The sequence below is a fragment of the Zootoca vivipara genome, chromosome 2 (assembly GCF_965207765.1).
Source record: "Zootoca vivipara chromosome 2, rZooViv2.hap1.1, whole genome shotgun sequence".
Taxonomy (NCBI): Eukaryota; Metazoa; Chordata; class Lepidosauria; order Squamata; family Lacertidae; genus Zootoca; species Zootoca vivipara.
This window is the reverse complement of record NC_142584.1, coordinates 109666944-109680457: the sequence shown is the minus strand read 5'-3', so window position 1 is coordinate 109680457 and position 13514 is coordinate 109666944. Positions and strand designations below refer to the sequence as shown.

At 47.6% G+C, this 13514-nt stretch overlaps 1 protein-coding gene across 1 annotated transcript; it reads right to left on the bottom strand.

Moving 5' to 3' along the window:
- Positions 1-5309: 5309 nt before the first annotated feature.
- On the bottom strand, positions 5310-12405 carry NFKBIL1 (NFKB inhibitor like 1). The gene is made up of 5 exons (XM_035107176.3): positions 12326-12405; positions 10944-11260; positions 9618-9730; positions 9405-9522; positions 5310-5919 (listed from the first exon to the last, which is right to left on the bottom strand). The coding sequence occupies exons 2-5, from the start codon at positions 11230-11232 to the stop codon at positions 5378-5380; spliced, it is 1062 nt and encodes a 353-aa protein (XP_034963067.2). The 5' UTR covers positions 11233-11260; positions 12326-12405; the 3' UTR covers positions 5310-5377.
- Positions 12406-13514: the final 1109 nt, after the last annotated feature.

Below are 13514 nucleotides of genomic sequence, written 5' to 3'. Positions count from 1 at the left end.
AGCTCCTGCCAACCTAGCAGTTTGAAAGCACGTCAAAGTGCAAGTAGATAAATAGGTACCGCTACAGCGGGAAGGTAAACGGCGTTTCTGTGTGCTGCTCTGGTTCGCCAGAAGCGGCTTTGTCATGCTGGCCACATGACCTGGAAGCTGTACGCCGGCTCCCTCAGCCAACAACACGAGATGAGCGCCGCAACCCCAGAGTCGGTCACGACTGGACCTAATGGTCAGGGGTCCCTTTACCTTTACCTTAAACAAGCTATAGCTTAGGCCCCACTCTCTTAAAAAAAATTAAAGGAAAAAAAACCTGGATGTACATTTCCAAAATATAAGATAAAAAACAAATAAAACCTACATTCAGCAACAGTGTTTTGTGTTGTGTAGGCTCCTATGATGTAATTCATGCTAGCCTGCTCCCTAAAATATCACTGGTTTGCTCCTACCAGAGAAGAATGGCAAACCAAGCTGATGGACTATGCCAAAATGGCAATGCTGACTGGAAACCTCAGGAACCCAAGAAGACAATCTTTTTTTACAAAAGAATGAGAAAAATGTGTAAGTTATTTAAGAGACCACTGTAAGCAGATGGAAACATTGTCAGGATTTTGATTTCACTTGTACAGTAGTGTAGCAATTGTCATGGAAAATATGGATTGATACAATAGTTAAGAGTTTGAAGAAGAGGCAGTTTTAAATGCATAGCTGCCAAGTCTCCCGCTGAAAAATGCGGGATCAGCAGCGGCGCGGCACCAGAAGTTGCTTCATGCATAGAAGCGACTTCCGGTGCTGCTCTGCCCGATTTCTGGTGCCCAGACATGGGCAGAGCGGCACCCAAAATGGAGCCTCCCTGGCAGGTAGGAAATCCGGGGGATTTCTGGGATTTTTTTTCTATTCGGGATAACAGCAGGAAATGGATTAAAATCCGGGGGTTTCCCGCTAAAAACGGGAGACTTGGCAGCTATGTTTAAATGTTTAAAATGGGACACCAGGGAGGGGTGGGGCAAGTCCTGAGATTCGGAGGAATTACTGTATATGGATAAACGGCCTCGGTCCAGTATACCTGAAGGAGCGTCTCCACCATAGCTGCCAAGTACCCCGTTTTCTCCGGGAAAACCCTGATTTTACCTTTTCCCGGTGGTCCCCCGTATCACTTCGTCTCCCATTTTTCTCCATCATTTTCTCCTGCCAGCGGCCATTTTTTTTCTTTCCGATTTGCCCTTCTATGGGCAACAAAAATGGCCGCCGCCGGCTTCAAAAGTCGCATCTACGCATGTCCGGAAGTGCATAGACGCGAATTCCGGTGTCGGCGGCGGCCATTTTTTGTGCCCATAGATGGGCGGAGCGACACCGAAAGTTGCGTTGACGCACTTCCTGACATGCGTACAAGCGACTTTCAAAGCCGCCAGCGGCCATTTTTGGTGCCCATAGAAGGGCAAAACGACACCAGAAGTTACGTCGACGCAACTTCCGGTGTCACACTGCTGCCGTTCCCGGATTCTGTAGTCCGGGACTTGGAAGGTAATGTCTCCACCCCCATCATTCTACCCGGACACTGAGATCCAGCGCTGAGGGCCTTCTGGTGGTTCCCTCACTGCGAGAAGCCAAGTTACAGGGAACCAGGCAGAGGGCCTTCTCGGTGGTGGCACCCGCCCTGTGGAATGCCCTCCCATCAGATGTCAAGGCAATAAGCAACTATTTTACTTTTAGAAGACAACTGAAGGAGGCCCTGTTTAGGAAAGTTTTTAATGTTTAACAGACCATTGTATTTTAATATTTGGTTGGAAGCCGCCCAGAGTGGCTGGGGAAACCCAGCCAGATGGGTGGGGTATAAATACTATATTATTATTATTATTATTATTATTATTATTATTATTATTATTATTAATCTAAAAAAATTTCTTTATAATTCTGTATTGTAAAATCATGTAAAAATGATATATGTATTTTAAAAAAGATATCGTAGAGTCTGAAAAGGTTCAGAAACGAGGTGAAATTATTTTTGTTCTTCAGCTAATGTAGTAAAAATGGCACTGTTCATGCAGAATTGGTAGCGGGGGAAACCCCGAGGTTTCCAAAAGTACAATAGATATTTAGGGGGAAACCCTACAGGGAGAGAGAAAATCCAAACAGACCAAAGAGAACAGAGCGTGCTCACTAGGCATGGGATGTGGGACGTGGGGGGTGGGAACCAATGAATAAATGGAATGGGTAGGGGATGGAATGGAATGGAATGGAAAAATCTGGGCTACTTTACGAACAGCGCTCCATGTTGCAACATTTTGCTGCGGTACTGTTGAAGCCGTCTTACGTTGCAGGTGGCCTGAGGCAGAGCCCTCTACTTTTGAAAAGCAACGATTTGCACATTGTGGAGAATTTCGAGAACCGGGGTTTTTCCTGCAGTCATTTCTTCCAAAGCAGCCTGAGCAGTAGCGCTTCTTACTGGTGCTCCTCTTCTGCAGCGATGAGGAAACCAGTCACAAGTCAGATGAGGTTGAACTCTGGCTCCTGCCAGCACAACCAGTGGTTGAAAGTGATGGGAACTGTAGTCCGGCGTCTGGGAGCGTACAAATTCCCCATCCCTGCTCTCTACCGCTTAAGACCTTGGTATCTTCTGGAAACCACAGGAGGGGAGGGTACTTTTGAACTCGGGTCCTGTTTGAGCGTTTCCCACGGGCATCTCCTTGGCCCCTGTGAGAACAGGATGCTGGAGTAAATGACTCATGTGGGGAGAGGGCTTTTCAGCTACGGAAACTTTGCTTAGGAGATGCTCTCCCAAGATCTGAAATTCAAGAGCTGGGGAGGGGGGTGTCCTCTTTTCTTTATCTGAAAGACGTCAAGCTGCACATTACGGTCAAAAGACTAGAGCGGGTTCTAAAAATATGATTAAGGAAGAAGAATGAAGCGGTAACATCAGGAATGTAACAAACATCTGTTTGTAATGGGAGTGGGAAGCCTAATTTTTTTGGGGGGGGGGTTGTATTAAATTTAAATAATTTGGATGGATTTGTTAAAATTTGGAAAACTAGTAAAAATTAATATTAGAAAAAAATAAAAATATGCCTCTTATAGGGTTGCCATATCAAAAAAGTGAAGATCCAGACACCTTTTTTCACATAGTTGTTGAGCGGTTTTTGTAAAATCTATTTTTAATGAATTTCGCCAAATTTGATGCTGCTGACATGGACATACGCCCAGATTTTCTCAGACATTTCAGCGATTTTCCGCCCAGACATTGTTTCAGATGACCAAATCCAGGCTATTTCCAGGAAAAGGGACGCAGGTGGCACTGTGGTCTAAACCACTGAACCTCTTGGGCTTGCTGATTGGAAGGTCAACGGTTCGAATCCCCGCAACAGGGTGAGCTTCCGTTGCTCTGTCCCAGCTCCTGCCAACCTAGCAGTTCGAAAGCACACCAGTGCAAGTAGATAAATAGGTACCGCTGCGGCGGGAAGGTAAATGACGTTTCTGAGCGTTCTGGTACTTGTCATGGTCCTCCGTGTTCCAGTAGCGATTTAGTCATGCTGGCCACATGACCAGGAAAACTGACTGTGGAAAAACGCCGGCTCCCTCGGCCTGAAAGTGAGATGAGCATCGCAACTCCATAGTCGCCTTTGACTGGACTTAAACGTCCAGGAGTCCTTTACCTTTATTTCCGGGAAAATCCAGACGTATGGCAACCCCAGCCTCTTAGCTATCAAAGGCAGGAGGGAAATGTGTCTTCCAGCATGCAATGAATGCCGCGTAATGAAGGTGTTGGACACACCTCTGTGGGAAGGGAATTCCACCGCTTGGGGGCTGTCACAGAGAAGGCCCTGTGGTGGGCCACCCACCCACCCCGAACGTCTGAAGGCGGCGTAACTACCAAGAGGCCCTCCTCTGCTTATCTTGAGGTGGTCTGTATAGATGGAGGCACCCTTTCATATATTTGGGGCCCTGAGTCACTTAGGGCTTTAAACAAGAATGTGAGCATTTTGGGACGGAAATGCAATGGCGATGGGAACAGTTGTGAGTGTCATAAAGGCGACTCCCCAGTTATGTGGGGGCTTACGTTCTGGGCCCGCGTGAGCTTAAGCGGAATCTCGTAAAGTGGGGAGCGCCCTCTAAACCCCCTTTAAACACTTTCTCTGCTGTTCTCTCTCTCTCTGCAATCCATACCCAAAATACGGTATCCTAAAATATCAATAACTAGAACTGAAGTTCTGGAGAGGATGAGCAGCATAAACAAAGCCCCACTGTGCCTCCGGTCTCCTAGGGGCTTCTACCGCCCTCACTGACGTTCTATTTGGGCTTCGGGAAGGGTTTCCTCACGAGTCACAAGGACTCCCTAGCTCTAACCTGCCATTTCTGGGTCTGAATTAGAATTATTTAATTATTTCCCAGCGTCGCACGCAAGCAGAACACACGTGTGTGTGTGTGTGTGTGTGTGTGTGTGTGTGTGTGTGTGTGTCTGTCTGTCTGTCTGTCTGTCTGTGTCTGTGCTGTTGTTTTGGCTGCTCTCTTTCAGCCTTGCCTAGTTGTTTTTTGTTTTAGTTTGTAGGGTTGCATTTGCTATGACAAATCCGCAAACAGACATTATTAACCCTGCAAAGGAACAAAGAGGGCATGAAATGTTCGGGTTTTGCTAAATTAGTAGCGTGAGAAACCATCAGATTGCTTCTTCACACAATCAACTCTAGGACAAGCAATTAACACTGGGCAGAAAGCCAAGGTCTACTTCTGCCTTAGTAACTGCGCTCTCATTGGTTGGGATCAGCACCGAGACCTGTTATCAGAGAAAGCTAGCACAGTACGTGGTGTGGTGAGTGTGGTCAGTGTAGGAGGAGAGGTGCTGTATCGGTTGAGAGAGAGACAGAGAGGAAAGGATTTATTTTACTTTGTTTTGAGTTCTAAAGCTGTACATAGAAACTCTGGATTTTCTTTATTTTAATAAATCCTGTATATAGTTTTACTCTGTGTCCAGACGTCTAGTCATTTAAGTTACCGCCAGAAGCTTCCGGAAAAACCTGCGCAAACTCTGCTGTGTTCACGCTGAAGTTACACCTGACACTTTGAAAACCAGCCTTTGCCAACTTGGCGCCCTCCTGATGTTCTGGACTACAGCTCCAAAAACATCCAGAGGGTGACAATTCTTAACTAGCTTTGGTCTCCAAGGGGGTTCCTTTCAAGAAGAGAAAAGACCACTTATCTCTGTGCTTCTCTGGAAAGACTCCCAAGAGGCTTGCCGAGAAACCACTTCATTTGACATCTTGAACAGGGTAGGGGGAAAAGGCAAGAAGCCCTTGCTGCCCGAAACGCAATCCAGCACAATTCCGTCCTCTTCAAAAAGGCAAAAAGAAAACCAACCCTTTATTCACAGACAGCCAAGGAGAGAGCGAGTGAGTTATTTGCAAGCTTCTGCTAGCCGGTTGAACGCTTGGGAGAGCGCCGTGACAGTGTCCAATATCCGGCAGCGATCCTGCTCTGCCAAGCGCGCACCACAGCGTTGGGCAAACTTGTCCGGGTGCCAGAGGGCCTGCTGGCGCCGCAGGAAGCGCCGGTAAGCCGCTCTGTCAGAGGGGTCCATGCCATGGAGCGCCACGGCAGCCATCTCCTCTGGCGTCCCGGCCGGGCACGGCCAGGGAATGTCCACGTATCTCAAAAGGCGCGAACCGTCGGCAGAGAAGACCTGGCTGCAGCCTTCCTCGTAGCGCAGCCTCTTGGCTTCCCTCAGTTCCTTTTCCTTGGCTCGGGCCCGCTTTTCGTAGAGCAGGTGTTCCTCCTCACGGAGGCTCCCCAACTTAAGGGGAGTCTTCTGTGGCTCTGCTTTAGGCCTCTGGCGAAGGCGTTCCTCGTCCCGGCTGCGCCTCTGCCTGTATTCTTGAGCGATGCGGTCAGCCCAGTCCTCGTAGGTTTCCGTGTCTGGGCCAGTGGTGTAGAAATCCTCTGGGAAGGGTGAAAAGGGAAGAGGAATTTGAGAATACAACTTAAATGATCGTCTCACCCATTATACACCCAACTGAACATGGCACTCGGACAACAATTGGCCAGACACATCATTGGATTCCTCATAACAGCTGTGTGAACCAAGGAGAAGGAAGAGGACTATCGTCATTTAAATTTCTAAGATGACAATTCTCAGATAAAATGGCAATTATGGAAGTGATCTGAAATATAACACAACTTTGGCTGATTAATATTCTAAGGCAGGCACCCCCAAACTTCGGGCCTCCAGATGTTTTGGACTACAACTCCCATCTTCCTCAACCACTGGTCCTGTTAGCTAGGGATCATGGGAGTTGTAGGCCAAAACATCTGGAGGGCCACAGTTTGGGGATGCCTGTTCTAAGGCCTTTAAATTGTGCTTGTGGGACGGTTTTTTAAAAAACTATTTCTTTCCTGCTTTATCCTGTATTTTTATCTTGTGAACCACCCTGAGAACTTCAGGTGAAGAGTTGTACAGGTGAAACTCAGAAAATTAGAATATCGTCGAAAAGTACATTTATTTCAGTAAGGCAACTTATTATTTTTTTATTTTAATTTTAATTTTTACAAATGCTTTCTTTTGGAAATTCCACAGTAATAAAACAAATAGTTACAATAATACAAAAATAAACACGGCTGTTACATTTCATTAATTACATTCTATATATAATTGACCCACCTAACGACAAATAATTACAATTACAACAAATAAAGGCTTGACATATCTTGCTTTGCATGTCATGCATCTATCTCAGGGGTCCCCAAACTACGGCCCCCGGGCCGGATGCGGCCCAATCGGCCTTCCAATCCGGCCCGCGACGACCCCCGCCGCCCGCTGCCGCCGCCCGCTCTCACGGCGCGCGGCGCAGCGGCGATCTAAAAAATCGCCAAAAAATCGCCGAAAATCCTTTGTGCGCATGCGTATGGGCCTCTCCTGACCCGGAAGAGGTCATTTCTGGTGCACTTCCGGGTCAGGGGAGGCCCATACGCATGCGCACAAGCGATTTTCGGTGATTTTTTTCCCGCACGGGCGCGTGTGCGCATGCGCACGGGCGCGCACTCCCCCGCCCTCCGGCCCGCTGCGCGCGCACTCCCCTGCCCTCCGGCCCACCGCGCAGTCGGCGCGGCGGGCACCGGCCCGCCGCACGGTAAGTCTGGGGACCCCTGATCTATCTCATATATTGGTTTCCCCTTTTAAGTTGCATTACTGAAATAAATGCACTTTTCGGCGATATTCTAATTTTCAGAGTTTCACCTGTATATAAATTTATTATTATTATTATTATTATTAATCTTTTGCAATATTTTCCCAGGCCAAGGGTCACCTGGGAAACAATCCCCCCCTGCCCCCAGTGATCAGCACAGAAAGCCTTCAATATAATCTGCTGTAGGAGCATAGCACATTTTGAGCTGTTTTACATGTAACACTAAGGCAAACCATGGTTTAGTGTGGAGCTATAAGTGTGCAGGTTCTCAGAGGAAAGGTCATTTTTGCTCTTTTGGTTCTGCTGTGTCACTGTGAACTAAGCCTTGGCTTGGCTTAGCAAGTCGTTTCAAACTGGGCCCATGGTTTGTCTCGCTCCAGGCAAACCACAAGCTGGGGCAAGGTTCATACCTGCCAAGTTCCTGCCGGAAAAATAAAGGATCGGCAGTCACGCTGCAGCCATTTTGGAACTGGGCAGAGCAGCATCGAAAGTCGCTTCTGAGCATGCTCCGCCCAGTTCCAAAATGGCCGCCATGCCAGAAATCGCTTGCCAGAGACTCCAGACATGCGCAGAAGGAGCCTCCCCCGGCCGGTAAGTAAACCGGGGGGGAACAAAACAAAATCCGTTTTTCCAGGTGGGAACGGCTGGAAAAACGGGGTTTCCCGGGGAATACGGGAGACTTGGCAGCTATGGCAAGGTTTGTCTTACAGGTCGCGACTCGTGCTTTGCCTGGAGAAGACAGAATTGGATGGTTTCTTGTCTGCTTCTCAGCAACGCACCCAGCAGCCCTGTAGGCAAAGTACAATTTTTTTAAAAAAAGTTTTTAAAACAAGAGGGAAATAGTCTGCCCTGACCCCCTAGGTACGTTCATGCCTACGGTAGAAGTCAGGGTCCCTGACTCAGGGAGGAACTCTTGACTTTCTCAGGAACCGCTTGTACATCCCCAGGGAGGCTCACCTTACACAGAGCAGGGTGAAGCAGAGGGGGTCTGAGTGGGCTCTCGTAAGTGAAAAACGGGGTGGGAACTGTTGCTAAGGCCATTGGCTGGTTACTCTGCTTGAATGTCTTATGTTTCATGATTATCTAATTTTTGTTCAGGCCTGTGTTTATTTTTATTACTTTGCTCTCGGACTAAAGATCCATCAGTCCTGGACAATATAACTGAACTTTAAAAAGAGGAGGAAGTATGGAATATTGTTCCCCCAGTGGGAGAGGGGAAACAAGACTTATGTTTGATTCAACAAGTCCTGCCAGCATGGAATAATGTCCTCCCAGTGAGAGAGGGAGGGCAGGATCTATGCTGGGGCCTGAGCTTAACTGGGGGGGGGGGGGGAATTGAGATAGGGCTGAAAAGTGGAAACATAGGAAACTGTGCTACAGTTAGAAAATGGGGGAGGCAGCAGGGGACAAAAAAGGGAGAGTGGTGGATAGGTGGTGAAAGAGTAGGAATAGGGTGAGGAGAAATAATGGGTTATTTTCTGATTGATTAAGATGGTCCGAAACTAGAACGTTTTATGGAGCTGGTTGATGCACCTGGGAGATCTGGAGTCCAGGGGAAGGGGGGTAGGATTCGATAAAAGTGGTTAAAGGTTATTATGATAGAAGAAATAATATTTGAATGTATGGAAAAATTTTGGGGTATAAATTGTGAGGCTAAAGGAAGAATTAGAGATGGGTGGGAAAATAAATTTAGGATTAATTAATGACTTATAGGTTGAGGATAGTCTATGGTTTTTTTCCTTTGTGTAGATTAAAATTGGTTGTGATGGAAATAATGGAAAAAAATGTGTTAGAATGATTTAAGATGATAAAGGAAAATTGCTTAATTTAGATTTAATAAATGGACCCAGTGAGGGGGGAATCGAGGAAGTCCACAAGTTAATGTAAGAATTGATAGGTTTTTTCTTTTTCCGATTATGTTTTCTTTTTGCTTTTGTGTGTTTGTCTTTGTGTTGAAATGTTTGAAAATCAATAAATATTATTTGGGGGAAAATAATATTCAGGCCAAACATAGTGCAAACAATAATAATAAATAAAATCAATATCCCACCTGTCCTGCAAGCAGCTGAAGGAGACATATAGCTCCCCCTACCTCCCCATTTAATCCTTACAGCAGCTCTGTGGGGTAGGTCAAGCTGAGGGGCGGTGGATTTGAACCCGGGTCTCCCAGGGCCTAGTTCAACACTCTAACCACTACACTGGCTCTCACAGAACTTTTGACTCTGCGAGGCTGAGCTTCACCTTCGTATTGCCAGCCCATCTCCTGGTACTCGTCCTCCCATTCGCCAAGGAGTTTCTGGCGCCACTCCCTCTCTGCGTCGCCCTCTGCCTTGTCTTCCTCCGATGCCTCCTGAGAGCACTGCAAGAAAAGTTAGGGAAGTTATCAGCATCCAGTCTGGTCAGCAAGCATCTGAAACCCAACCTTATCCTTCCCCCACGGACCCACGCCGATACCCATTTCTCTTCCTCTTCCCTCAGGAGTTCTCCTGGTGTCTTCCCATCTCTGTTCCTGATGCTCATTGCAGAGGGGCAACGGTTTCGCAAGGGTGAAAACAGGTCTTCGTAGACTGGGGGAAGGGGAAGAACAAAAAAAACAACACCGAGATTAATGAATGGCAACCGACCTAACAGCATCAGGCAAACCCTCTCTCCAGCGCCCTCTAATGGCTACAATATGTTCTGCTGACAGGAAATCCAGGCGTTTTTATAGGTATAGCCAAGTTTTTTGGGGGGGGCAGACCTTTTGTGGGGGAGAGCTTAGTTAGATATGTATTTTTATTGATCGGGGGGCAGCTGCCTCTCCCTGCCCCCCCTTTGGCTACACCCATGTATATATAGATAAAACTAAACTAGTGACTGGGAGTGGCCGCCAGGACCACATAACACCGGTCCTGAGAGATCTACACTGGTTCCCAGTACGTTTCCGAGCACAATTCAAAGTGTTGGTACTGACCTTTAAAGCCCTAAACGGCCTCGGTCCTGTATATCTGAAGGAGCGTCTCCACCCCCATCCTTCAGCCTGGACACTGAGATCCACCACCGAGGGCCTTCTGGCGGTTCCCTCATTGTGAGAAGTGAGGTTACAGGGAACCAGACAGAGGGCCTTCTCGGTAGTGGCACCCGCCCTGTAGAACGCCCTCCCAGCAGATGTCAAGGCAATAAGCAACTATTTTACTTTTAGAAGACAACTGAAGGCGGCCCTGTTTAGGGACGTTTTTAATGTTTGATGCTGTATTGTTTTTAATGTTCAGTTGGAAGCCGCCCAGAGTGGCTAGGGAAACCCAGCCAGATGGGCAGGGTATAATAATAATAATAATAATTATTATTATTATTATTAATAAATACATAAATTTTATAGTCCACCTTTCCACAAATAGCTCAAGGTGGAGTACACCGTTCTCCTCCCCATTTTATCATCACAGCAAGGTTTTAACTTGTGTGGATGTTGTTTAGTGTTTGTGTGTGTGTGTGTGTGTGTGTGTTTTAAACAGTTATTATATGTTATAAGTTTTATAAGGCTGATTAATATTCTACAGCCTGCCGAGATTGCTGTAGTCCTACCTATCAGCGACGCTATTATCCAACCAATCAGGGATGCTGTGGCAGTAGATTTCCTGCCCTGTCAGGGAGCTGGCCCAGAAAACCATACAGATCCCTTCCACCTCCATCCTTCCCTATTCCATCTCCTCCACTCACAGCAGACAACCACAGACCCCCATGTGCAAAGGCCTTAGCATGTCCATAAGCTGACCAAGGAGCTACTTGAAGGCCGTGCCTCACCCGTGCCTCCCTTGCGGGCCACCTGTCGGGCAGCCACATGCAAAGCCGTGTCCCCACGCCAGTCTGGAACGGAAGGGTCTGCTCCATGCTTCAGCAAGAGGATTGCAGTTTTGTGGTCCTTCCTGGCACAGCATCGGTGAAGGGGCGTTCGGAGCTTGCGCCCGGCCACCTCGCCCAAGTCCAAGGCTTCCCCGTGATGCTGCAGAAGCCTGCGCAGCTTGCGGCGGCGGCTGGAATCAACGTAGCGCCACAGGCGACGCTGGTACCTTGACGTCATGGGAGCCGGCATGTGGTGGAAAGGGCTTGACGCTGCCAAGCTGTGGGGGGAGATGCAGGATCAGTACCCAGCACCCTCCCCCTAGGTTCTGACCACACACCTCCATCTCTGCTTTGCTCACCTTCGCTGTATGACCTTTGTTGTATACCTGAGGTTCCCAACCTTATTTTGGCCATTCCCCACCTAAGTGTCTCTAAAATCATGATGCCCCACCCCCGTGACATATAATTCTTATTATTCAAAAAGTGAATTCCTACACATGTGGAGGAAGCCTAAAAGGCCATTAACTTGGTCTAAACAACATCCGAAGAACATGGCATCCATATTGCTTGTGTATGTCACAATATATATTTATATACTGCATATGAGGCCCTTAGAACCATAAGAAATGCAAAATGCAAACCAATTCACTGTTAATAACTCATTCTCGAATTGCCCCCCATAAAAATCAAATTGCCCCCCGTGGGGCGTGTGCTGGGAACCATGGTTTTATACCAAAGACCTAGTTCATTATTCTTGTGTTTGACACCTGATACTATCTATTTACCTAATGTGTGTGCGCTCTCTCTCTCTCTCTCTCTCTCTCTCTCACACACACACACACAGAGAGAGAGAGAGAGAGTGTTGGGGAAGAGAAATTGTTTTTCCGTAGCCACTTCACATCTCCCTAACGCCTTACCAGCTGGCATCCAGAAATCTTCCACTACTTCGGGAAATCTGGGAAAGCCAGGTGACTTATAGAACAGCAAACATTACCCATTGGTGGTGGGGGATCTTTTTACAGCTGAATAAGAGCCCTGCAGGATCAGGCCCATCTATTCCAGCATCCTGCCCTTACTGCAGCCAGCAAAATGTCCCCATGGGGAGAAGCCCACAATCAGGACCTGAGGGCAACAGCCCCTCTCCCCACCTGGACTGTCCTTTCCGTGAGAGTTTTTAAGCAGAGGCTGTATGGCCACCTGTCGTGTATGATCTAGCTGAGAGTCTTGCCTTCGCGTGTTGGACTAGATGACCCTCGGGGGTCCCCTTCCAACTCTACCATTGCGTGATTTCCCCCCAGCAACCTGTCTTCACGCGAGACCCGCTCCTCCCCAATCATAATTACCTAAACACCCCTCCGACAACTGCAAGGTTTCACGCGCGAAGGGATTCCTCCCGGTCTGCGTTGATCCATGGCGGAAGGGGAGGCAGAAAGGGCACGCACCCATGAGGGCGGATGTGGCTTCAGGAAGCCGCCCAAAGCGAAGCGGTCCGCGCGTGCGTGCCAATACTTGGTGCTCAGCCTATTAAAGTCCGACTAGGAAACTGCGAGGTAGGACCAGAAAGTAATTGGCCCTCCGGAACAGTCCCATAGCTTGTTGCTAGGTTTCTCACTGTACTATGGAGTCGTCTCCTCTCCAGTTTATGTGAGGCGGCCCGGGGCTGATGGGAGTTGTAGTTCAAAACATCTGGCGACAGATGAAGGCTGCTGGGAGGACTAGTGTGATAATTGTAGCGCTTTGAAGACTGAAAAGTGCTACATAATATTTACCTTTATTATTTATCATTAGTATTAGGAGTAGTAATATTTCTGTTGTTGACATCTGTTTTGGGAGACAATATTATTAATTTTATTATTTATACCCCGCCCATCTGGCTGGGTTTCCCCAGGCCACTCTGGGCAGCTCCCAACAGAATATTAAAAACATGATAAAACATCAAACATTAAAAACTTCCCTAAACAGGGCTGCCTTCAGATGTCTTCTAAAAGTCAGATAGTTGTTTATTTCCTTGACATCTGATGGGAGGGCGTTCCACAGGGCGGGTGCCACTACCGAGAAGGCCCTCTGCCTGCTTCCCTGTAACCTCACTTCTCGCAGGGAAGGAACCGCCAGAAGGCCCTCAGAGCTGGACCTCAGTGTCCGGGCAGAACGATGGGGGTGGAGATGCTCCTTCAGGTATATTAATAATGGTGGAACCCACGCTGCATTTTAAGATGCACACTTCATCTTCCTGTCAGCACAATTTTACAAGCAGCAGGAGGGTCCCACAGGCTTCACGCTGCAACATTTTGTTGCAAACCTTACATGTTGCTATTAATTATCACTTATAAATTGCCTACAATTTTTGAAGTGCTGTATAGAAATTAAATGATAAGGCTCTGTCTGCAAGCCCATAATCTAATAAGCACAATATAAAAGGGAACTTGCTTAGCACACACACCACAGGAAAGTCTTCCCTTGTTGGCATCTGGAAGCCCAAGTATACATTTTAATGTATTTTTAATCTTTGTTGGAAGTCGCCCAGAGTGGCTG

Excerpts from the sequence above, each read along its gene's own strand:
- NFKBIL1 (XM_035107176.3), bottom strand. The coding sequence starts at position 11,232 with ATGCCGGCTCCCATGACGTCAAGGTACCAGCGTCGCCTGTGGCGCTAC. Across the intron at positions 9,523-9,617 it reads GGGAAGAGGAAGAGAAATGG|TGCTCTCAGGAGGCATCGGA; the intron begins GTATCGGCGTGG and ends CTTTTCTTGCAG. Across the intron at positions 5,920-9,404 it reads GATGGGCTGGCAATACGAAG|AGGATTTCTACACCACTGGC; the intron begins GTGAAGCTCAGC and ends CACCCTTCCCAG.